The sequence below is a fragment of the Lemur catta genome, chromosome 6, assembly GCF_020740605.2.
Source record: "Lemur catta isolate mLemCat1 chromosome 6, mLemCat1.pri, whole genome shotgun sequence".
NCBI lineage: Eukaryota > Metazoa > Chordata > Mammalia > Primates > Lemuridae > Lemur > Lemur catta.
The window spans coordinates 88,587,184-88,613,514 of record NC_059133.1 but is presented as its reverse complement, the minus strand read 5'-3'; the positions used below and the strand labels follow the sequence as shown (position 1 = coordinate 88,613,514).

General features: G+C 44.5%; 1 protein-coding gene across 3 annotated transcripts in view; it reads left to right on the top strand.

The window, feature by feature from the left end:
- Window positions 1-26,331, top strand: part of ETV6 (ETS variant transcription factor 6) — a 221,030-nt gene that overhangs the window by 174,013 nt on the left and 20,686 nt on the right. For all 3 annotated transcript variants that reach the window (XM_045554316.1, XM_045554317.1, XM_045554318.1), the window contains 2 exons: window positions 828-992; window positions 12,799-12,933. In XM_045554316.1, coding sequence (XP_045410272.1) covers window positions 828-992; window positions 12,799-12,933 — 300 coding nt within the window. The remainder of the gene's footprint in view (window positions 1-827; window positions 993-12,798; window positions 12,934-26,331) is intronic.

Here is a 26,331-nt window from a genome sequence, read left to right as displayed (position 1 = left end):
CCAAGGGGCCCCCCCGGATCACACTTTGCGAACCACTGTTCTAACCATTTGACTGATACATGAAAGATTTCCTACATTAGCATAATAAAATAAAAATATACTGATAGACTCAACTTCAGGCTCCCAGAGACCCAACCTGAGCAGCCCTCTCAGCCTCGCCCCAGACCTCCCTCCAGCCCATTACGGGTCCTACTCGGAGTCCAAGGATCCCCCCACCAGGAAGTTCTGATACTGGCAAGCAGAATAAAAAGGGGAAAGACCTTGTATCCTTACCTCGCCCTGTTACTCCCACAGGCCGGCCTGATGGTTTCCCAGAGGCTGAGTGAATTGTTCTTCCTGGAAGAAGTTTCAGGGAACATTTCATTATTTGGCAGCTCCGGAAGGTCAAGCCCAGCTCCGGAACAGTCTCACTTCAAAGGACGCCGGGCTGCCATCAGATCAGTCTGATTCTGAGGTGTCTCCTCCACAGCACACTGAGCTGTGTCCTGGTCCTGAGCCCCCTCAGGCTACCACAGAGCAAACCTGGAATCAAGACCGTTTCTGGGGCTGGGCAAGGAAAGGCAGGACTCCGAGACCTGCCATCCCTTCAACACGTAAAAAGCATCTTTCTCTCATTTTGCCTCCAAATAAAACATTAATCTGGCTGCGCACTTGAGCACTTATGAAGCTAGAGTTTTAACCTGGGGCTGAGAGTTGGACATAAGGGCTCTTGAGACATGGAGACTCAATTTTGTTAACTATTCAGAGATCTTTTCCCTTTATTCCAACTGTCTAACTGACAAGACCTTTTTTCTCTCTCTCTTTCTGCCTTGCTCTCTCTCCAACAGGCTTGCAGCCAATTTACTGGAGCAGGGATGACGTAGCCCAGTGGCTCAAGTGGGCTGAAAATGAGTTTTCTCTAAGGCCAATTGACAGCAACACGTTTGAAATGAATGGCAAAGCTCTCCTGCTGCTGACCAAAGAGGACTTTCGCTATCGATCTCCTCATTCAGGTGAGAGTCTACACTCTTGGCACATGCTCAGCTTGGACAATCTGCTAGTCCATGGAAGGTCTCTGCCATCCCCCACCCTGCCCAGAACATTCCACGGGAGGTCAGCACGAGCGAAGGAGGATGACAGCTTAGTAGAAAGAAGATTCCGCTGACATGAGGGGAGAAGAGCAAGAGATTCCAGATCAAGGGGAGAATTTTAAGGCTAGGAGAGGTAACCCACTTATGACCTACAGACATTGGGACTTAAGGAATCCAGTTGTGACACCAAAAAAGGGAGAAAATGTCACTCCAAGCCTTTCACTCTCCCTTGCCCCTGATCCTGAAGACCTCAAAAAGAGGTGCCTGAGAATGAGTGTGGGCTGTGCACTGCTCAATTCTAAACAAAGACAGGAGAAGAAGGGGAATGAGCGTTGCTGAGGCAGAGGAGGTAGAAAGGAAAGTAGAAATGTAGGAACGAGATCAAGGCTGAAAAACAGGGGGAACCTAGTGGCCAAGGTGAGTTCTGAAATAAACTTGAAGGGCTTCGAGATTTTTAAAAGTAACACATCTCGTAGCTTGTAGAAATCCTAAAAAATACCAGTAGAGGTTTCCTCAGGCTTATCTAACCAGGAAGACTTGGCAAATGAAGGGTTTCTGAGACCACGTGGGAAGATCTAATTCAGTAACAAGCATTGGTATCTGCAAAGTGTATTGCCCGCCATGGGTAAGACTTCAAATATGCTTCTCAGTTTCATTTCTTAAAACCTGTGGATATTTAGAAGACAGCTATCTGGGAACAGCCTGTGCCCCAGGGAACTTTGGTCTCAGGTGTATGCCTCTAGGGGGGTTAGGTATTGAAGTACCAAGAGGCTCATTCTGCCGAGTCCCGTGGCAGCCCTCGACTTTGCTGTCACTTTTCTGGCTGCGTCCCTTTTCTCCTTGACAAAGGGCAAGGATCCTGCAGAAGGTCTTGGCACAGTCCCTAGCTACATTCAACCCTTATTTGCCGCTGGCGGCCTGCCAGAGGTTAATAAACTAACCGTCATGAGGAAACGTCCCTCCATACAGGAGCTGAGATAAAGCGATAGCCCAGTATCTCCCCTGCGTTTTCCAATTGCCACAGACCGTTTCGATGAAGAAACGTTAAAGGGGAAGTTTCCCTAAAAGTAGAACTGTTATTGAAACTTGAAAGTTTATCTCTCTGAAAACAAGTAATTTTTAAGGTTTTAGAAGGGCACACACGTACCTGAACATTTGGTCTCAAATCACTGGTTCTTTCTGTAATCTTACAATAAGAAGACTGCAAAACAACCATATAAATAAATAAAACTATCTGAAATAATTGCATTGAATTTGTTGCAAAATACTTCCCTTTTCTGTTCCAGTGGAAACTCAGAGATGCTATACTCAAAGAGACAAAGTTATATATATGGGGAAAAAAAAAAACAGCTCTTTTGTGTTCCAGTGAAACCATTCATGTAAGGCAAACAGAGTCACGTGTTTTGACCTGATTTGACTTAGACTTTGGGCAAGATTTCCTCCGGGTCTTTGTAAATTTCCCCCTTATCATATCTCAGGTGCTCCTTTTTATCGCTGGTTTATTTTTCTCCCCATTGACGTCTCAATTTTACTTATGAAACTAGGTTCCCTCTGCTCAAAGCTATAAACAAAGATATGTGAAAGCCTGACAGTAGTTCCGTGCCACTTTGTCAAGGCTTTGCCAGGGTGGGCGGTGTGGAAGGTGCTGCTGCTCTCAGGGACTCCAGACGGAGGCGGGGCTGCATTGACCCTGAAGGCCAGAGGATGGGGACGAAGGGAGAGAGCAGGGCAGGACGGGTCTCACGAGAGAAGGAATGGAGTGGGGTGGCCCGTGAAGGCAGAACTGAGTAGGCAGAGGGTAGCTGGAGCAGCATCAGCCTCGTGTGTTTGGGTGAGGGTGAGAAAGGCCACCTGGTGCTCGGCAGAAGCAGAGGCAGGAAGGCCAGCTACCGCTGCTGCACTAGAGCCCACACGAGGTGCGGTAGCCCACAGTGAGGGGTGGCGGTAGACGTTCATTCCGTGATCATCACCAAGCAGCTCCGCGCCAAAAGCACAGAAGTGCGGGCTAAGGGAGGTCACGGGAAGGAGAGGTGTGTCCAGCGGGGTTGTCAAAGGAACCTCAAGGGCATGGTAGTGGAGCCAGACTTTGAAAACTTTGAAAGGTAAACAGGAGGGAGATAAGGAAGGGTATTAAGGAGAAAGTGCTGGCCAGCATGCGGAAGAGTTCAGAGATAAGGCCACAGGTGGCAGATCCTCCCTGTAAAACTCCCTTCTGCATCACTCATCACACCTCCCCACGCCTGTGTAATTGCCTCCTCGCATGTCAGGTTGTGCTGACTCTTGGAAAGCTTTATGTGACTCTCATCCCTGCTTCCCTGATTCCACCCCACCTGCCTTTCCCCCTCTTGTTGCACCTCAGTCTGGGGTGGGTGTGGTTGCTCTTTTCTGCCCTCACACGCACCGTGTCATGCGTGTGTTTGCTGCTCTGTCTCCCGCGCCCAGAGTACCAAGTTCAAAAGGGGCAGGGACTGTGTCCTATTGAGCTGCCAAGTCTCCGGTGCCTAGCACAGGGCATGGCATCCAGTCGGCACTCAGTACATATGGCTTGAATTATGACCCAGTTTGGGAGTACTAAGGTTGAGAAGTTTGGATTTTATTTGGCAGGTGATGGGAAACCACTGAAAGGTGTTGATCAGGAGAGTGTGGTTGGAGCCCTCTCTTTGGAGCAGCCATTTGCCATCAGTGCAAAGGGTAGATGCACTGGGTCACGTAAAGCAGGAAAGCTAGCTCGGTTGCCGTTGTTACCATCCTAATGGGAGACATTGAATCCAGAATTGGAGCAGTGAGACCAGGATTGGGAAACAGTGGTAAGAGTTCATTTTTGGGCCAGCAATGCCAGGACACACAAGAAGACGAGTCCTGTTCTGCAGTCGGAAATCTGAAGCAAGAGCCAGGCCAGAGCTGGGAATGATCGGTGTGCGCATCATCCCCATCACATAGGTGTTTATGAAGTGGGCATGAAGATGGATTGATACTATAAGTAACTTAATGAAGGCATCAACCAGAAAGCCGTAGACAGGATGTCCAGGGGATACCTGCCAGTGAGGACTACCGGAAAACTTATTTCACAATAGAGGAGTATTGTCAGAGGGTTTGGAAGACAGAACTAAGGAGGGGGTGAGAAGACCCATCTCATGACGTGGCCACCCAGCAGGGTGAGGGAGGCCTAGTGTAGCCACATGCATTCTCCTCACTCAGAGGCAAGTCTAGATTGAAAATCCTTTTCATTTCCTAGGCGTAACCTTTGCCACTGTTTCTTCTGACAAGGGCTTTCTGCTTTAGCAGTTTGACATAGTAGGTACCCCAAGGCCTGGGTTGGGATATCTGTCTACACTGGGCTCTTCGCAAATCACATCCCTTCATCTGGACTTATTTTCTGTATCCATGAAATAGGGTTTTCACTATGTGCATCCTAAGCTCCCTTCAGCTCTTAACAATTCGATCTGACTTCAACCTGAAACTGCGTTAAGTTTCTAGTAAACAGTATAGCCTCCTGCCCTATGGGCAGTGGATAAATACGTGGATCTCCCTCAATCTATATAGTTTGTAAAACTAGTACTTCACCAATTTTTTCCTGTTGCCTTCCCTCGAATCTTTTTTGCTGGGTAAAGAGAATCAGCAGTTGCTTCTCACTAGTCATGGTGCTGCTAGAATAAAACAAAAGCATCTGAATGCCCCATCGCTGTGAGAGGGTACTTACGTCTTCCACTCAGCCTTATTTCCTGCCTGGCCTCTCCCAAAACTGTGCTGTCTGTATAGTAACATTCCTTAAAGCAGCTGATCTCCAATGTGGAGAGGTGATAACTGGGCTCCATGAGTTATATTGGTAATTAACTGAAATATCAATATGCCTTAAGTTCAAATACTTAATGCCACATTCTTTGCGAACTTAACAAAATTACATTTACTTTATCCACATCCAGGATAAGACTCTTCCATTTTCAACCATTAGAATAAAGCAAGGAACATTTAGAATAGGTTTTAAATAACTAGATGGTCTCTATACAGAAAGATTTCAAGGTTCAAGATAAATGGGGTATTTTCTTTGGAATATTCTCCCAGTCAGAGGCTATAAGAAGATGACAAATTTATAACATTTGCAAAGCTAAAGAATAAATGTAAAGGGATCTGAATTTTATAAAACCTCACCTACACAGAATAATTTTGCCTTGTCCTTGGGCTCGTAGGCAGTTACCACATTAAATGGTTTTTAGGTGATTTATATTCAGAGAGGTATTTATTTGATCACTTGACTACTTTGAGTCTCTGAGAAAACACATTGCTAGGAAGGCACAGATAAATTGGCATTTATATTAACTCTTATGTAGAGTTATCCATTGTTCGACATTCAGGTGGGATGGATTTATGTACCCATTATTTTATATGAACAAACAACCCACAGATTAAACATCAATTTAATTTATGTTACACTCACTCTCTACCACCAATGCTAAAAAAAAAAAAAAAAAAAAAGGTAAGAAACATATTTTCAAAGTTCCTTCAATTCAGCAAAAATGCATTAAGGATTTGCTAACTATATTGGGGATTTTAGCATACTAAAATCTATAGTCTTTTAGTATTCTAGAGTGTGATTTTGCATATTATTTCCGGACCACCAGAACCTTTGTCTTTGGAAATATGCTTTGCTTGCATTCTTCAAATACAATAAAATTCCCTTTCAAAGTTAAACTGAAAATTCTAGTCTTTATCTACATATAGTTCCTTGGACCAATTTGCCTATTAATTTCTATTAAGCAATGGCAGGTGGTTTGCTAGCTTGAATGTCAACTGGCTGTTTTAGAATTAAGTCAGAGAATTCAAGGATTTGGGTCACAGAAGGGAAGTTGTAGCCCTGACATGTGGGAATTGTAGCAGGCATGACCCTTGACTGAAGACACCCGGAGTTTGCTCTTTCTCCTCATACTGTGTCTTTGAACAAGCAAAACAATGTGTATCGCACATCAGAGAAAAGCTTAGAAAAGTCAGTAAGAAAGTCATTTATTTCTTAGCACATTACTCCTCCCATTTGTGAAATGGAGGTAGTCACTGTCACACGGTGATGTTATGATGACACATATAAAATAAACTGCACAGCACGGCCTTCAGTAAAGTGCATCTTATTTCACAGTATTTGTTTCCTCAAGAGCTCGTTATTTTGCTTATTTTACCTTATGTTCTATATCCAGCTCAAGGTAACTGTCCTACTACACCTATTTTCTAAATGATTTGATGTTCTATATCCAGCTCAAGGTAACTGTCCTACTACACCTATTTTCTAAATGATTTGTTCTTGTCTTAAACATAATATTCAAATTTCTCTGCAACCTGCCCCCTTTTTCTCAGGGTCTCTGTGTCTAAGACATAAATATTAAGCTAAATTTCAAATATTTGTTCCTAAGTAAAAGCCTAGTTTATTTTTATGGTCATAGAAGGCATTTCATATTAAATTAAAAAGGTTAGTAATTCAATCCACCTATAAAAATGGATTGAATGGAATGCTTGGAAACTAGGACCCAGCAGAGTTAGGAAACGGAGCAGTCCCATGACAGGAATGGGCGTGTTGTGGCCACCAGTGGGATCCCCGAGGCTGTGACTGCCCCACTGTTCTCACTGTTTAATTCATGCTGACACTTATGGGAACTGAAGCCCTGGGCTGCATCCTACACCCATCGCAGAAAGAAAGGACACAGCAGAGAGAACTTTCTGACAGATCTAAAAAGTACACCCCAGACCAGGCATGCCTTTATTTTTTTTTTTAAATTGGTCAGAAGGAAACTAAAATCTCTGAATCAAAATGAAAGAGAAGAGAGAACTGTTTGCAAATTTAAGAATGTGTTACTTCAGATAATCTACATATGAGGATATGTACATAGCCAATCGTCACCTGGAAAATGCAAATTTGAACAGTGTTAGGGTTCTGCTTTAAACCTACTAAACTTGAGAAGTGAAAAGTTGTGAAACCCCTGGGAGAGGCTCTAGGTAGCCTTGCAGATGATGCAAAACATTGGTCCCTGCCTTCTGAGAACGAGTAGTGTATAATAAAAACTTTAAAACTAATCATACCCTTTCACTGATAATTCCATTCCTAAGAAAAATGTCCTAAGGAAATCATCCAATAGTGGCAAAAAAAGATGCCCTTAGCAATTCTATTTATAATAGTAAAAACTGGAAATTCCCCAACCACCCCCAACGTGGGACTAGCTGAGCGAACTCGGAGAAGGCAAATGTCGTGGACGACACCATAGCTTTACAGCCACTCGTTCACTCCCTCATTTATCATTTCATCAGTAGATGGTGCAGTGCTCTGAAGGTTGTGTTCAGAATTTCAGATGTTACTTTAAAGATGGGTAGAAACCATGCAGGGTTTCAAGCAGAGGATTGGCATGATGAGCTGCAGAGGTGGAGCAGTGGAGGTGGGACATCCATTTGGCTGGAATCTAGGAGCAGTGGGGGTAACCTGAGCTCAGGTGAGGCCAGCTGAGGGAAGGGGGTGACTCCAAGAACATTTAGAAGGCAGAGTCGACAGGTCTTGGATGTTAGATGAGAGGGAGAGAGGAGTTAAGGATCACTCCCAGGTTTCTAGCCTGATCAAGTGAGCATTTACTGATTAGGGAACACCATCTGGTTTGTAAAGACTTGTGTTAGACGCATTAAACGTGTGGTGCCTGTATGACCTCCAGGAGGAAGTACCTGGGAACTGAGTGTGGTTCTGGAGCTCAGAAGAAACACCTGGCTGGAGTAGATTTATCCTAGCCAACCCAATTTAAGCCATGGGAATAGATGAGGTTGCCCAAGAAGAAAGGCTGGTGAGCGCCCTGGGAACCTTAGTACTGAATGAACCGTTGGAGAAAGAGGAAGAGCAGAGAGGTGGGGAGAAAACCAGGACAGGTGGAAATGTCTGAAGCCGTAGAGCATTCTAAGAGGAGGGAGGTAGTCATTGCTGGTGGTAGATGTTGCTGAGAGGTCAGGCAGTTCCCCGGGTACCTACCATTGCCCTTTGGATTTGGCAACAGGGAGGTGACCTCAGCAAGAGGAGGCTGGAGACAGGTGGGAGTGGGAGCCAGATGGACGGTGCGGGAATGGAGAGAACTGCCATGAGCAGCTCCCGGGAAAGTGTGGCTGTGACAGGAGGAGAGAAACAGGAGCGGTACCTGGAGGGGAAGATGAGAACAAGGGGGGTGTGTGTGTGTGTCGAAAGGAAACACTTGACACTGCTTAATTGCCAAAGGGGAGAAACCCAAAAACAGAGGTTGGCGATGCAACTGTGAACGGGGTGTGGGGGGCTGGGAGAGGCAGAGAACCGCAAACTTGAGTTGTCTGCACGAAATGATGTCAGCAGGAGAAAAATATTCCATCCGTATGAATGTGACTGTAAAACTTATGCATGTGCTTTAAATGCAAAAGTCCTGAAACAAAAGAGTTTTTTGCCAGCTTTTTTGAGACACATCTGTTAATATAATAATTATCATACTCACAAGAGATATTATCCATTGATGGGGCTGGTGCTTTATACATATAATCTCATTTAATCCTCGTAACAGCCCCACCAAATCTGGGGCGTTATGCTCATTTTACACACAAGAATACTGAACTAAGCCTTGAACTGAGGCTGAAAGAGGAAAAGTGGTTTGCCTAAGGGTAGGCAACTGACAAATAGAGGAACAAGGATTCAACTTGGGACTGCCTGCTGCAGAGCCCAAGTTCTTGCCTCTAAAATTAAGTAACTTAAATAAATTTAAAGCTTTCAAACAGTATCTGCATATTCTTGGTCTTCACAGACTGGTAAGATTAACAAGGCAATTTGCAAAAGTATTGTTTACTCTCTTAATTACCCATTTGAAACAAATTCCAATAAAATAATAGAATTTAGGATTCTCAAAGTAGGTGCCTGGATTTTCAGGTCAAGATCAGCAGTGCATAACTGTATGTGTGTTTTGTTTCTGTGTGTGTATGTGTGCGTGTACCCAGGATAGGTTTTATGGCCTTGTATTTGGGGCATACAAATATTTCTAGCACTTCTCCCAGGGACCTGTGCATGTGAAGGCCCGGAAGCTCCCTAGCTTCATGGCAAATCCACCTCTGTGCATGCATGTGTATACATGAACTATGTGTGAATGCATGAAGATACATGGGGAACCAACAAAAGCTATGGTCCCTTGACCAATAGGCCTTGGTTCCATTGCTTAGTATAATAGAAGCACTAGTTAGTACTAGGCACTGTGTTTCTTTTCTGGGATAACAAATTCAGCAAGAATCCCATGGGCTAAGAATTTTTTGAAAAGTGCCTTTCAAATTTAAGCCAATGGTCGTTAGCTAAGTTAGACACACAGTGCTGTGACTCATGCTCTTTATTTTCAGTAGGCAAATATAACTTATTTGCAAATACCTTCTTTATTCTAGAGACCTTTTTGTTAATATTACTTTTTAGGTGTGACCTGCATAAACGAAGGTGTGAAGAATATACAGACGACAGGCTGGGTGTTGAGGAGCTCAGGGACAGTGGACGTGAAGCATGGGGGGGGCATCTTCATTTATTTGCAAACCTGTTGTGGACCCCACTCAGGGTCTGTGTTACCCCAGAAGCCAGAACTAAGAACCGAGGTATAGGGATTGCAGGGGAAGCCAGATTCCAACACAGCAGGAGAACTTTCAACTAGAACTGTCCAAAAATGGTTTGCTAGTGCTGTGGCCAGCTGCCCATCACTGGAAGTACCCAGCCAAAGCCACTTCTTGGCAGCAGGAGGGGAGGCAGGGGACTCTATCTAAGAAACCTCTAGAATCCTCTCTAGATCTGAGATTCCACTGCCAATCCTACGCTCACAGCAGCTGCACAGTGAGTTGGGTCCCCACCCCCACAGCAGGGATGTGTTAGTGCAGAGTCAGCACGTTCCCCACCCGAGCCCCTGGTTGCTGAGGAAACATACCTGTGAATGGACTGGTCCAGCTATGGCTGCACTCTAGGGTCTTAGAATTAAGTTTTTTCCTGGCCTAGGACCTTGGGTCCATGCTCCCACCCATTGGCCATCCCTCAGGGGTGGCACTTAACTTCCGCTGTCTTACAGATCTCATAACAGGCTCACGGCTCAGGTGAGAAGCTGGCAGCCTCCGTCATACTCACTCTTCTGCAGCTTTCTCCTGCACGCTGGGAGAGAAACCTCTGCCTGTTCCCTTGGCCAGCTTCGGGCTGAGGGCTGAGAGCCCTGGGAACGTATGGGGTGGAACACACGTTGGCCCCACTGTGGGTTTAGCCCCCAGGTTGGGATGAGGTGTCCAGAGAGCCCAAGAATGGGAGAGGAGAGTGGACCTGGAGAAAGTGCAGGGCGTGGCTGATGGTACCAATCTGATTCCAGAGCATGGACTATTAACCTATTCTGCCGTCTTGCCTCACTTGCTGTATGTACGTAGAGACATAAAAACACGGAAAGGAAAGCGGCCGGCCCACTCTCTAGCTTTTGTTGTCACCACCCCACCAGGGAGCTTCTCCAGGCCCAGAAGCAGCCTCCAGGCAGGGGCCAGGGAGCAGCATGTGCACCAAACCCAGCGCTAGGAGCTTCCCTCATGTAAGGCCCGTGCTGTGAGTTGCATTTTGTGGAGAAGTTCAGGGACTTGCTCAAGGTCACCTGGTGCGGAGGAGCTGGGGCTCCGACCCAGGCAGGCTGGCCTGCGTCTGCAGTCTGCGTGCACCAGCGCCACACCAGCCTGCCTTGCTGAGTGACAAAGTCGAAACCCCCTCCCCTGGCACTAAATTTATATTTCCTGGCCTTCCCTTCCAAAATGAATACACTAATTACTGACCATTTTTTTTTTAGTAATAGTAATCATCAGGAGCACATTTTTTAATGTTTTCGTTTTCTATTCTGCAAACTACCGAAATAAAGCACTGATCAGACCCACAGGATAAAACCCAGTGAGCGGAGTGTGAGGCCATATAAATTAGGAAAAGTTCAGGAAGACGTTACACTACACCAAAAGAAACAAAGTGTTGATTAGGGACTTATTTTTGTATGAGATTAAAATATGAATCATTAAAATAGGACTGTATTTCAGGCTCCGTATCCTGCCTCATCAGAGGCATCACCATGACTACTAGGTTTGGATTCAATGAATTCCGAAGCCGTTTCCAGCTTGCAAATGCAGTGGCGTGTGCCATGGTTCCACCTTAAATATAACATTTTGGAAAGTCTGGTTCAGGACATCTCTGCATCATCCTGCCCATCTCCTTTTAATAAAATACCTGAGCGACATGCTGTCTACAGCTCTTTGAAGTCTTTTGCTTTATTTAATCATAACAGTAAGTAGTGGCAGAAAGGTATACCAGTAGCAACCAAATTTCAAAGGTAGAGGAAGGAACAAAGAAGTCAAAGAAAGACACAGGGTTCCCTCAAGCATCGCTTCCGGTGGGGCACCCGGGGAACTTCATCTGGTGCCAATGGTAGCAGAGTGAAGGTTGCAGGTTGCAGAAAGAAGGAAATTAGTGTGAAGCATTTCTCCAGCTCATGCTGCGTTTGAACGAAAAAAATAATATAGCAATATCTACAGTCCCAAATATGCAGTTAAACTAAGTTGCTAATTAAAGTATCTGTTTAAAATGGCTAAAATTAGAGACAAAGGCCTATTGTTTGGTACATTGTTGACTGCACATCCGCGTGTGGGGAAGGGCGTGGGGGGACAGTCAGAGGCCTGTGATATTTTAAAGATTAACCACCCACTCCTATGGGTTTTGAGGCACTCACTTGCGTTTTGAACTTGAGCCAAAGGGGTGGGACAAGACCATGACAGTTTTTTTTGCTAATGAATTACTCAGTGGACACTTCAAATACCAAATATATCAGAATAGAGAGCCCCCTGCTCAACTCGGCGCCAGCCATCCTCTGCAAGGGGCTGACATCTCAAGATGATTTTCTAGAGACTGTGGAACCTTGGAGCACTGCCTACATGTATTTTTAAAGGAGGGAAGCATCCCAGAATGTGCCAGTTCCTTATAGAGCATCTCCAATAGTTAGCACCTCTAACTGGACTTGTGAATTTTTTTTTTTTATATATTCTTTTCTTGCCTGGGATTGGAGTTGGGTAGAAAGGCATATTTTTCGCTGTAGAAGAGATTTCTATGAAGAGTCTATGAGTTGTCATTGGAACATGAAAAATGTTCATACTTAATGACTTCATAATTCTTCTTTGAATAATCTGAAGTGCAAGCAAAGATAGATGTAAAATGGATATCTTCATAAAAATAATAGCAATAAATTGGGACAATTAAAATTTCCAGTAAAGTCCAGTATATCCCTCTGATGGGTCATTATTATGCAGCTACTAAAGCAGTTCAGTAATGGGGGGAAGTCTTTAAAACCTAATGTGGAGGGAAGAAGAGAGGATACTAGACTATTAAAAGCTGATTCAAACTATGTAGCTATAGATAATGATTAACAAGGCTTCTCTCTCTTAGCAATAGGATTATAGGTGACTTTCATTTTCTTTCTGGTTTTCTGCATTTTGAAAACTTTTTTGTATATTACTATCATCAAAAAAGTTTGATTAAAAAAAAATCACATGGCTCTGACCTTGTGAGTTTCAGGCGCTCCATCCTGTCCCCACGAGCTCCGGGAGGGTAGGTAGCCTGCCTGTTGTTCTCACCATTGTACCTTTAGGACAGTCCAGGCACACAGCTGAAGCTTGCTAAATGGTTGTTGAAAGAAATATTCCCATTTCTCTATTTCCTTTTCCTTTCCAGGTGATGTGCTCTATGAACTCCTTCAGCATATTCTGAAGCAGAGGAAACCTCGGATTCTTTTCTCACCATTCTTCCACCCCGGAAACTCCATACACACGCAGCCAGAGGTCATACTGCATCAGAACCACGAAGAAGGTACTTGCTGGAAGAGGCTTCTGTTTCCTTGCCTGAGGTTTAGACACATCCAGGTTCAGTTGTTAACTTGATAAGCTGTTCTTACTCCTGTAAATTCACTTTTCATTCAGCAAGCATTTATTGGGTGCTTATTCTGCATAAGACATGGGGGGAAATGCCTAGATGCATAAGATACACTCTTGGTTCTCTGAAGCTCAACCTCCAAGGGCAGTACTGAGACGGATGTCCGCAGCCATGCAGAGGCATAACTGTAATACGAAGGTGTAGTGGAAGGGGGGACTATGGCCAGGTGCAGGAAGCAGGCTCGGCTCAGAGAGGAGGGGGCTCTGGTGGATTCCTTAAAGGTCCAGCAGGATTCTGATAAGCAGGAATGATGTGGAGAACATTCTAGACAGAGAAAATGACATAAAGGTGGGGCAAGACCTTGGAATAGGGAGCAGTGAGATGACTTGGGTGGTAGAGCTTATCCTCTCTCTCCCCACTCTTTTATTATGAAAAATTTCAAACACACCCCAAAAAGTGAGAATAAAATAAATGACCCCCTGTGAGCCATCACCCTGCTTCCACAATGATCCGCATTTTGCCATTGCAGAGCTAGTCCAAGGAGCTTAACTTGGAACTAGAGTGTGGAGAGCTTTGATTTCTGGGATATAAAGGAAAGTGGTGGGGAGTTATTGAAGATTTTTGAGCAGGGGGTAATAAAAGCTGGGAGAAAGGGAAAAAACCCACACCCTGTGAGCTCGGTGTTGGGGCGGGGATTTCTTCATCACGCACCAAAGGAGGCTAGTTAGAGTTGTGCTCAGTGTCTGTGTTTAGTACAGATGTCCCGGTTGTTCCTCTTCCATTGTGAGTAGTCATAAAATCATTGGTGGAAAACAGAAGACCAGGCTCGGCACAGTGGCTCATGCCTTTAATGCCAGCACTTTGAGAGGCTGAGGCGAGAGGATTGGTTGAGGCCACGAGTTCAAGACCAGCCTGAGCAACAAACATAGTGAGTCCTTGTCTCTACAAAAAAAATTCAGAGGTTAGTTGGGCATGGTGGTGCCCACCTGTAGTCCCAGCTACTTGGGAGGCTGAGGTGAGAAGATCGCTTGAGCCCAGGAGTTTGAGACGGCAGTGAGCTATGATCACGCCACTGTACTCCATCCTGGGCGGAAGATCAAAACCTTGTCATTCATTAATAAATAAATAAATAATCAATCAATCATACATACATACATAAATAACCAACCAGTCAACTAGTATTGAATTTAGGCCTTGGGTGTAGTTCCAAAGTAGGTGCTTGGGTACAGAAACAGGGCATAGAAGTCTTACTTTGAGAGCCGCCCCATTGGACAGCTGAGTGTGTGGCAGGATTCACTGCTGGGTTGTGCCTCTGAGGGTCAGGATGGCCACTTCCTCCTGCCTGGACGGGTCAGACAACACATGTGCAAATGTGCGCTCGTATGTTCTCACCAGCGCTTTTCCTTAGGTCCAAATTACTAGGGGCTTAAAACCCTGGTCATTTCTTAAACTGATTGATCATCCCCCGGAGCAGGACTCATGTTTTTGTTTTGTTGTTGGCAAATTAAAAAAATGAGAAGTTTTTTGTTTTCTTAATTAACGCTTCACAAAAGAGAGCCTGATCCAGGCTACCAGCATCACCTCCCTGTGCCAAGCGTCTCTCAGCAGGGCCCTCGCTTCCGCGGTGGAGAATAAACGAGCATTTTGTGCATGTCCTTGCCTTCCTCTCTTCCTTTCCTCCCCTGGCTTTACCCTTGCTAAATTTAGCAGCTGCCCTCCTCCCCCAATTCGTTTTTTTGTTCCTTTGCTCTTCCTGCCATGTACATTTCCGGCTTGCATAATAGCCAACAGCCACTCCAGAGAAGAGGAGGTGGGTTTACTGAAGCTTGACGTTAAGGCAAGATATATATTACCTGGCCTGCCTTTCAGACACAAAGGATGTGTGATGGGTTCTCTCTGTCTCTCTTTCTCTCTATTATAAAAAAAAAAGTGTTGCCGAATGTGAATGGAGACTTACAGTCTCACCTCCTCCAAATCTTTCTCCTTTCCCCTTGGCCTGATTTGACTCATAAGTCGGTGTGCGGTGTTCTCGTTTGCTCGTCAATAGAGAAAGCTGGCTCACTCTGAGAGCTACTCTCAAACCAAGTAAATACAGATGTGCCACGGCATACGCTGTGATGAGCTTGCTCTCAAGTGTTACGATGTCGGTGGTGGTGAGCTCGGTAGGTAAGAGAATGGAGCTAACGAGGCCAAGGTCGAGGGCATCGTCGCCGTCATCACGCCCTGCAGACCAGTTAGCTCTGCCTCAGACCCGGCTCTTAAAAGTAGTGTGTTTTTAGAGACCATTCCTTGAACCTGATGGCCAGGAAGCAAGATCTGAGGGTGCACGTCCTCTTCCTTTTTCTATCCAGACAAGATCAGTACAAGTTCCAACCACCTCCTCCCTTTTTCCCTTCTCTACCAAGGAGAAAAGATCCAGCTCCACACGAATTATCTCCAGAATCAATACAGTTATATTTAACTGTGAAGGATAAGAGATGACTGATGTGGGCATGCGTTAACATATGGAAAGATCTGGCCCTGAAAAAAAAGTCTGTGAAATTGTACATATCAAATATTACTCCCCCAATGATTTGTTTTACAGAACTGAGGATACAGTAGCATGTCAGAGTAGGTTGGCCCAATACAGCTCATGCTGTTATCAAGTTGGCATAGATAGGTAGGTGGATGGATAGATAGATAGACAGACAGACAGATTAGGGCCTGATTCCACTTGTAAGCAGCCTGGCACAGTGAGGTGTGCAGGGTCAAGTGCAAACACAAGTCTTCATTCAACCTCTTTGTGACTTCACCCCATCACGGCCACCAGCTTAACCAGTTCAGACATTCATAATTTCACAATGGGAATTTATGTCACAATACAACGTGTCTTGCTCAATCTAGCGCCAGTTCCCCACCTATATCCTCTGTATCTTACTTTGAAATCTCACCTCCCTTTGCAGTAGCCACGTGGCAGCGCTAGAAGCTAGGAAGCTTGTGTTCCCACAGAGGTCCCCCTCCGTGCCCAGACAGGAATGGAGGAGGACAGTGCTCATCAAACCCTGTATTTCGTCTACATTCTTTATCTCTACAAGTATTCTATTCTGACATCATGTCCTGCCTTGAGCAAAGCAGTCCTCAGATTACCACCTGCCTCTAGGAAAACCAGCATTTTCCTCTCTTCCCTACTTATTAGTTACGGGAAGGCAGGGTGATACATAATTAGGTTAACCGTGTAACTTTTCATCCATACCAGGACACGTATGGCAGTGACACAGGGCTCCGTTAATAAGTAAGCCAGGAAAACAGGATTACCCAGAACCATTTCAGACAGACTAGGGGGTGTGGGGGGGTGTATAAAAAATGTTTAGGGTGGGATCTGGAAGCCAGGAAACCAGGTTCTAATCCTCCATTCTGCCAGAGCAAATCAGGAGGGCTAAGATCCTCATGTCCCTGGCTCCCAGTTTGCCCGGGAGTAAGATGGCAGGTTAGACTAATGTCTCGGAGCTCTCAGATACTCCCGTTACATCCGGGGTGCCTGAGTCTCTGTGGGTGACACGAAGACAAATAAGACACCTTCTCACCCTGAGGGTCTCAGGCATCTAAAATCCAGAAAATCATAACCGCGTCCTGCCTCGTGTTGCCTAGAAACAGGAGAGACTCTCTTCTGTTCTCATTTGTCTCACCTGGTCGAACATTCTGATAGCATTGCCCCCTCAGTCAAACCAGGATCGTGTCGTTCCCTCACTTCATGATAAAAAGCTCAGTCTAAGCAGGTTCCTTTTCTTTGACCGTCATGACTCATTTTATCTGTGTAACGTGATTTAGAAGGCAGGTAGTAGTTAAGTATTATAGAAAGGAGGCAAAATAAGCCATGATGCTACTTCTTTCATGAAAACCGAGAATCAAATCATCTTTAGAAATATCAGACCAGCAAATGACAATAAAATAAATTTGTTTTTTCACACCCATAAGTTTCTTCAGATAACTTAGGTTCTAAAATCTGTTCCTTTTAGATCCCAGGAAGCTAAAAGGGACTGATTTTAGCTCCTTTCCAAAGAAAGGCTGTGTCCCCAAAATATATATTCAGTTGCCACTGGTGCTTTGGTGGTGGAACTACTTGAATAGTGGTTCCCTAAAGGCACCACTGGGTGATATAAAATAAGCTTTTCTTCTGGGCTGAAATCTCTGAGCAGGGCCAGCTTTGCAGAGTCACCCTGTGGAACTTGGATATGCCACAGTCTGTAGGGAGAAGGGACAAGATGTCCATTTCTCAAAACTTTCTCATCCCACCACCCCCTTGGGGACCTTTTGATAATTACAGCTCTTCAGTCCTGCCTGCCCTTTCTTGTGCCCCATCAGAGAGGTTATAAAAGGTAATTTTTAATCACTTTAATTTGATTAAATTAAATGTTCGCATGTGCAAGTGCTGTGATTGTTTCTGCAGCAGGGGACGCAGCTTTAAGGTACCAGTTCTGCTTTGGGGCAGCTCTTTGTCACGAGCTGGACGTGAAAATTGCAAGTGGTGATGAGAAATTTCAAGCATCGACATACTGTTGATCTCAATTTTCCTTACAGCTAGCACATGGGGATGGCCCAGACAGTAGAGAGAAATCATTTCTTTGCGGGGAGCAGAGAGGGTGGCATGCATTCCATGCTGGCCCACAGAAGTTTTATTTACATGATTGCTTTACTAAGGGTAATATTATCCCTCCCACCCCTCCCACTCCACCACCACCACCACCACCACCAAAGCCCAAAGACTGCTTTGGAGGAAGGAAATCATATACAATTTTAATGAGATAATTAAAGCAGATGAGGTATATGAATTTGCTTCATGACAACAGAATAATAGCTAACATTTATTGGGTCCTTGTTGTATGCTAAGCCCTGTTCTAAACTCTAAAATGTTTAAATCATTTAATCTTCACAACCACCCTATAAAAAAGGTAATATTATTATCCCTACTTTATAGATGAGGAAATAAATGTTAACAGCAATAAAGTAACATGCCCCAAAATCAAGTAACAAAGCTGAGATTTAAACCCAGCTGGGATTGAGTCCAACACCTGTGTTCATTTCACTGCAGCATGAATATACAGACCAAACAACATTTTTATAAATTTTTGTTGTGCAAGTGCCCTGAAAATAGGGTGAGCAATTGGAAGATGAGTAGAAGCAGTGGAGATCAGGACGCCAAGGCAATTTTCAGGTCACCTGACTGAGGTACAGCGTGGCAGATCCCAGTATTCCTGTTTGCGTTACTGCCAAAGTTGAACCAACAGAGTCAAAGATCACTTTTGAGACCCCGAAGTATGTCTGTAGTTTATAATATTAAAAACTCATAGTGACTTGGACTGAATTAACCCTCACAGATGACTGACTCCCTCAGGATGAACGGGTTTAGCATGATCACAGTCTCCCAGTCGTAAGAAATGTGGGTTCCGAGTCAGTCACTGGCTTCTGAGAGCAGAAGCACTGGCTGTCACCCTCCTGGGAACCAGCCCCTCAGCGCAGGTCACGTCTGGAAAGCTGGCCCCTCGTTATAGCTGCTGAGTAGGCACCAAGTAGATGGGGATTTTAGGTGCTCGAGTCACACCCTAGTACTGGTTGTTGTATAAACCACCCTGATTCTCTCGTCTTGCTGGAATCATGTTGATGCCTGACGTGTCAAGGAGACCATCAGCTGGGGTCTGACATCTTTGCTATACGTTTTAGCCATGTTATGTGTGACAGAGCCAGAGAGGGTAACAGCACATATATGTGCTCTGGGTCCAGACCACCTGGTTCAAATCCCAGCTGCCCCATTTCAAGCTGTGTGAGTTCGGGCAGGTTATGTAACTTCCATGTGTCTCAGTCTCCATCTTAAAAGAAGGAAAACAACAATACCTATCTTATAGGGTTGATGTAAGAAAGGAATGAGTTAGTAGGGGGAAAATGCCCTTAAAATAGCATCTGTCACCAAGCACTCAGTGGATGTTATTCATTATCATTATTCAATATTTCTTACCATTATTTGGTTGGGCTTTTTCTTCTTCCTTTTTTTGGTGAATTTTTAATTGTGGTCAAATACCTATAACATTTACCATCTTAACCATTTTTAAGTGTACAGTTCAGTAGCATTAAGTGTATCACATTGTTGTGCGATGGTTGGTTTTGTTCTTCCCATTCCAATGTTCTTAACCATTCTCGTTATTGCAACTGCATGCACTTTGCACAAACACCAGATCTGTGCATCCTGTACGTGGAAAAGGACTATTGCCTCCCACGCCATTATCCTAGAACACCTTCGTGGATTAACTGGGCACCATCTGTACTATGGTTTCTGTAGGGAAATGCTTTTAAAGTGCCAATCTTAATTACTTTCAGAACACAGCCTGTTCTGAAGTGAGCACTGCATGCCTTTCACGTTACCTCGCAGTACCTGCCGCACGGTAGGTTCTCCGTGACCTCTTTGGAGCCTTTGTATTAATCATCTGGCTGTTGCCTATCACATTTCCGAACTAGAAGATTAACCTTTTTGCAGCCCTTTCTAGTCTGTGACTCTTGAATCTGGCGGCAGGTAATGAGAGGTCCCCCCAGAAGAACAGGCCCAGATCTTGACTTCCTGGTCTGCCTGGCAGCAGAGCCTCTGGGCACCACTGGACAACTTTTCCCCCTGACCAGCCTCATCCACTCTTCTGCCGGTCCTTTCCTCTTCCTGCTTTGCTTCCTGTGTTTCAGGGCCTAGGGCAGCATGACCTTTGACCTTCTGACCTTGCCCCTGTGGTAGCATTTGTTTGCTGTGGCAGATGGGGTGGGGGGCACGGGATTGTAAAAGGGCCTCTTTGCACCTTGTCCGGGCCCTGGGTTTACTTGGGGGCCCTCTGGCCACCCCTGCCTCTTCCAGTGGCCTGAAGTCTGCTTTCAGCCCTAGGGCTAACTTGCTCTCTGAAGCCAGAAGTTTTAATGGCCAGAGATCCCTAATATGCATGAATAACTCTCCCAAGATAGGCAGGAAGTCGCCAAGAAACTTCCTTCTACCCCTAGGGAAAGGCCACCCGATCCCTTTGAGATAAGGGGGCTGGGAGCAGTTTGATTTGCCTCCAGAGAAGGAAGCCTTCAGCAAGGGCTTATCTTGCTCTCTTCCCCACGCCAGGACTCCCCTGCCTCCTCCTTGTGGCACTGTGACGCCTGTCCCTATAAATGATTGAGAGGTTTGCCCCCACAGGTCTCATTGGCTGATTTGAAATCCAGTCCCTTGATTTCTCAATTCACTTCCTTGGCGCTGCTGTGTGGAGACTCTAGAGACGCCCCGCACTGCCAGAGGAGAGCAGGAAGCCTCCTTCTCTGCAGCTCTGCATCTGCTCTGCGTGCCCATCCACTGCTAAGGCCGCCTGTTTGGAGGCAGTCCCGCCTGGCACCTGGGAATGAAGATTAGGCCTCAGAGTACTACACGTTACCCATTTTGTTTGTCTTAGCTCCCTTCATCAAAGGCTTATAAAATTCAAGGAGCTTACGTAGGGTTTATTGTTGGCGACCGCAGACATATGTGAATTGTCCACTCCAAACTAGGGCACTTCTCAGGCTCTACCAGGGAATCCAGGGATGTTGGCCCCTTGTTGAGATGCATAGGGTCAGTGGAAGGCCTCCAAACCAAGCAGAAGTTGAACCCCAGGGAAAGGGAGTTGGGGGTGGTATGTTTGTTTGCTAGGGCTGCTATGACATAGTGCCACAGCTGGGTGGCTTAAACAACAGAAATTCATGATCTCACGGTGCTGGGGGCTAGAAGCCTGAGATGAAGGTGTCACCAGGGTTGGTTCCTTCTGACGGCTGTGAGTGAGGACATGTTCCATGCTTCTTTCCGTGCTCCTAGTGGGGTGCTGGCCATTTTGGGCATTCCTTGGCTTGGAGGTTGTCATCTTCACATGGCATTCTCCCAATGTGCTTGTCTCTGTGGCCAAAGCAACTTTTTATCAAGACCACAGTCATATTGGATGGTTCAGATGACCTCATCCCAACTATTGACACCTGCAAGACCCTCTTTCCAAATAAGGTCTCCTTTCTTGGGGGAGACACAGTTCAGTTCATAATGTGGGTTCAAAAACTTAAGTGTGCATGTGAAATAGATTTTGAATTCCACCTCAAGGCCTAGAGCCTTTAACTTTTCTGTAGCTCTTTATGTCATTCATAGTTCCCGCTAATTTTTCCCCAAACCGTGTTGAGATGTGGTCGCCCCTGGAAGGACGTGAACCACAGTGGGCCGAGGCTGAGGCGTGGGAGTCACCTGTGGACCCTGTAGACCTGCAGCTCCCCGACCAGCTTCTCTGACCCTCACCCCGCGCCTGGGGAGAGCTGGATGGTGGAAATGGGATCCTGGGGTGTGAGATGCAAACTCCATGTTAGCCTGTGCTCCACCCTGGAAACCTCCCAGTTAAAACCCAGGACTTTCACTAAAGGCACTTTTTTTTTTTTAAGTTTCACTAGTTATTCATTATTTATAACATGATTAAATTGGGTCAAATTTAGATGAATTTTAAGTAGAGAAACATTTCTAATAAATAAAAGCAAAGAAGAGAAATGAGACCTTGTTTTAAATTATCACATTTAAAGTCCTGATTTGTTTTAGGCTGTTTGGTAGTAAGAAAAAGGGATTATTTGTGTCCAACCAAGGTCTACACAGAGAAAGGTTTGGGATCAGAAAACACTTTCATCCAGGATGACAGTTCCCGACCAGTCCGTGGTCTTTCTTCCTCCCTTCCTTCTCTGCCCACACTGACTAATGATGTGTGGCTTTCCCTCCTTCCCTGTGTGTTTTCCTCCCATATCAAGACCTTCAGAATGAGGGCAACGTGGATAATTTCCCAGTTTTCCAGCTGGGCAACTCACCAAGAACAAACCCAGACATCAAGGCCAGACCAAAAAAATCTTCTTGTTTTAGACAGAAGACTCCTACATCTGGGGGATTTAATGCACCCACTGTCCGCTCAGTGCATTTCCTGTGTCCGGAGCTTCTCTGCCTGCCGGCTCTGGTCTCGTAAGTTTCCATACCCTGCTGCCAACTTATAATGACAGAGGCAGCAGGCAGCAGGGTAGGAACGTCATAGCCCACGCCGTACGTGGGCGCTGCTCTGCAAACTGAGACAAAGCTTGGAAGGTCTTGTTGCAGGCCTTTCAGCCTTGACAGTGGTTGTGCCCAGACCACCAGGAGCCTGGAATTAAATACCCTCAAATCCAGTTCTCTTCCTTTAATGTTATCAACTTCATCAAGTACTTCCTCTTTGAGTGGTATCTGCAGAGAAATAAATAAATCAAGCTCCTCCAAGTCCTGTTCCTGCCTGGATCCTGAGTCCAAAGTAAAATCTGAGTTGGATTATCCAGAGCATTATCACCCTCCTGCATTGTTCCCAAAGATCTGGGCAGGAACGGAGAGTGAAATCTCTCCAGGACATTACATCAGTTCCTCTTTTACCCTTGGCATGAAAGTTCTTCCTCTCATAGTCCTCCCAGACTTCCTAAGGCTTGCTAGGAGTGCACACCCACACACTGAGCCTTGAAGCCTGGGACATCAAAGAAAGCCTGCAGGTAACCAGATTACTGACCAACGCCTGTGTCCATTTTGAAATTTATAAGATGGGAAATGGATTCAGGAAATGGGAATTTTTGATACATGGGCTTCATCATCCTTAAGTATTTTTAAACCTTAATAAGCTTTTAAGTAAAGAGAGACATTCTGTAAATGGCCTTTGGAAGAAAATATATGAAAGTTCAAAATGAAACTGTCTTGAATAGTTGCTTACAATGATCATATTCTGTGACAAATGAAAAGTGAACCCTGGACAAAAGATAAATTTATTTTTTCCTGGGCAGCAGAATTGAGGTCCACATTAGCTATGAGAAGAAAACTCGCCTTATCCCCAAAATCAGTGTCCTTTAAGCATTTATGTGCATTTGGGGTAAAGTGAAGAAGTTAGTGCTTGTCATTCCAACCTGTATCCTTGCAAGGTTGATTAAACACTTAAAAAAAAACTTTTTATGATGGGAAATATCACACCTATGCAGAAGTAGAATCATATAATAAACCACCATGTACCCATCCCCAGTTTTGATGGTTAAATCACGGCCAGTCTTGCTTCTCTGTGCTCCATCTACTCTCTCCTCCACCATCCCAGATTGTTTTAAAGCAAATCCCAGATACATTATTTCATCTGTAAATATATCAATATAAGTCTGAAAAGAAAATGACTCTTATGAAATCATAATCACGGAGGCTACTAGTGTTCACGTTTTGCCAGTTATCTCACAAATGTTTTTTCCAGTTTGAATCAGAATTCAAATGAGGGTCTATACGTTGCAAATGATTGCTGTATCTCTTAAGTCTCTCTCAATCTATAGGTTCCCACCCATATTCTTCATGTGTGTGTATGTGTGCGCGTGTGCACTGTTTTTTAAAAAGAAGTTAGACATAATTAGTATAACTTTTCCCCTGTACATGGTAGCCTTTTTTCATCTGGTTACTTTCAAGGTTTTGTCTGTATCTTTGGTTCTCAGCGAATGGACTAGGATGTGCCTAGGTGTGGTTTTCATTGTCTGTATCCTGCTTGAGCTTCTTGGATCTTTACATCTGTTGTTGTTACCAAATTTGTGGACAATGTGGCCATGATTGTCTCTTCCCCACCCTCCCCATCCTTTCTATATTCTCCTTCTTGGACTCCAATTACATGTGCATTAGGCCGTTTGATATTGTTCCACTGGTCACTGAGGATTTGTTTGGATTTAATTTTTACTGATCTGTCTTCAAATTTACTAACCTTTTCTTCTGTCATCTCCAATCTGCTATTAAGTCCATTCAGTACAATCTTTCATTTCATAATTGTACTTATCAGTTATATTTAATAGAATCTTCATTTTGTTTTTTTTAACCATTTCTGTTTCTCTTTTGACAATATTTGTTACCACTCATTATGACCATCATTTCCTTTGAGGGCTTGAACTTATTTATTATTTATTATTTATTAATATAATAGCTGCTGTAAAGTCCCTTTTTGCTAACTCTGACAACATCTCAAGGTCTGTTTCTGTTGACTGCCTCTCCTTTTTGTTATGGGTTGCATTTTCCTGTTTCTTCTCATATCTAGAAAATTTTTATTGGATAAAATGTGATAATATAATGTAGAGACTCTGGATTATGTTCATTTCCTCTCAAGAGTGTTGACTTTTGTTCTAGCAGGCAGTCACGTTGAATTTGTGGAGGCTTGGTCTTACATTTTGTTAGGTCAGAGCTGTTTCAGTTTTGTCTTTTTCCCTTGGCCAGATTCCTCTGTCCTGGAGCACAGTTCTTATTCCTAAGGTGTGGCCATTCTGGGGTAATGGACAGCCCGAGGTGTTTACGGAGCCTTCTAACTTGGTGAGACTCAAACTCTGAACTCTGTCTCTACTGCAGTAGCCGGTAGCTGAGAGTCCTGCGGGTATCTTTTGACCATCCACCAGTTGCTTTTCATTGAACTTAGAGTGTCCCTTGCACTTGTGCTGTTCAGGAGTCAGACAAGAATTTGACGGAACTTTTACACGCCGATTTAGTCACTGCCCACCTCTGAGGTTTCCGCCTTTATGGGATTTGCTTCCTCAATTTTCTGCCATTCTGGCAACTACATACTCTATCCTGTAACATCTCAAGCAACCCTCCGTTTATCGGCTAACTGTCCTGTGCTGCATGGACTAGGGAGCTTCCTCAAGGGGCAAGGGGGAAGCTGTATAAATATGCACCTCACCCTGTGCAGGTATTTTCTTCTAAGAGTGAAATCCCCTTCAATTTTTGTCTGCTTTTGGCCACTCTCCAGTACCTTTGAATAGTTTTTAAAATACATTTTATCCAGATTCTATCATGTCTATCTGTAGGATGGCCAGTATAAACTACTCTGCCACTATTGAAACTGGAACCTCCCTCCCTTTTTCAGATAAGTGGTATCGGATCGTAAATACTTCATCTTGCTTTTCTTATCTAACCAAGAGCCTGGATACCAGTCCTTTTCAAAATATTGAGATTCTACTCATTCCTTTTTGCAGTTGCATAGTACTCCGTTGTTTAGATGTATACTGTGATTTATGAAACCAGTCTCCTGTTGATAGCTATTCTAATGAGAGGCACTTTTGAATTTATGGCAGCAGGTTATACAGTAGTCACAAAATAAGCCTGCTGCCTTTTAAGGAGATGATCTTTTAATGTCATAAATAATATTTCTTTTGTTCAATGTCTCATATGACAGGTAAGATCTAGTAGGACTTGTAAACAGAAAAAAATTCCCCATTTTCCTCATAACCCTGTTTAAAAATTGAAGAAACTAGCACCTCTGTCTCTGTTTATTGGTCCTGTCAGATTCCCAGACCCCTATATGTGTTCTTCTTCTAGGTATTGTCTTAATGGACAAAGGTGGTATCTTTGACTTGCTTTACTTAGAACCATGAGACAAGTCTTTAATAACCAGAACAGGGACCACCAAATATACACATACTTTTGGTGAGACAGCTCTGGAAACAGATGTGGCCAGAGAGACCTCATGGAGATGGATGTGGGGCCCCATAGAAATCCCTATTTTCATGGGCAAATTTGTTTTTCTGAGCCTTAACAGGGACTTCTGGAGCCATGTGAGTGCTGTTCCATCCCTCAACTCAGCCCCCAGAGCTACTTCTCTTGCTGAGCTGTGTACACATCTGGTGTTGTCCTGGCTCAGATGTCACCAGCTGGAAAGTTCAAGTGGGATGGATAGAGGTGTTGTTAGGGGTGTCCATCCATCCTGCTCCTTACTTACCTCTTCCTGTCTCTGAGCATTTGTAGGGTCTGTGCACTCAGAAACAAAGTACTCCTAAAAGGTCCTTGAAGTTCAACAAGATCGTCATTCTCTAAATTAGTGCCACTGTTCATGCTTAGAACAAGTTTTGATATGATGTGGTGCCCCAGTTTCTATGTAGCAAGATGACAGATATTGTAATGAGTACACAGGTTGTAGAACCTGACCAGAGTCTGGTTCTAATCCCCTAATTGGCTTGTGTCCTTTGGTAAATTGCTTAACTTCTTTATGCCTCAGTTTTAACATCTGTAAAGTAGGGGTGATAGCGGTAGCTCCTTAGGAGTGCTACGAGTTCCAAATAATAGAATACGTTAATCCTTATTACTAATACTATTAGCGTTATCTCTAATACCAAACCTCCTGAAGATAGGGAATTTGAAAATTTTGTTATGAAAATGTAAGTCAGTAAAAATATCTAGAGAGAAATCCCTAAAGACCCATCCATCTCCAAAAGCCGCATGGAAGAGTTAAGTGAGGAAAAGAACAGAAAGTTTGGTTTCATTGTGTTTATAAGCCATTTATAGGTGAT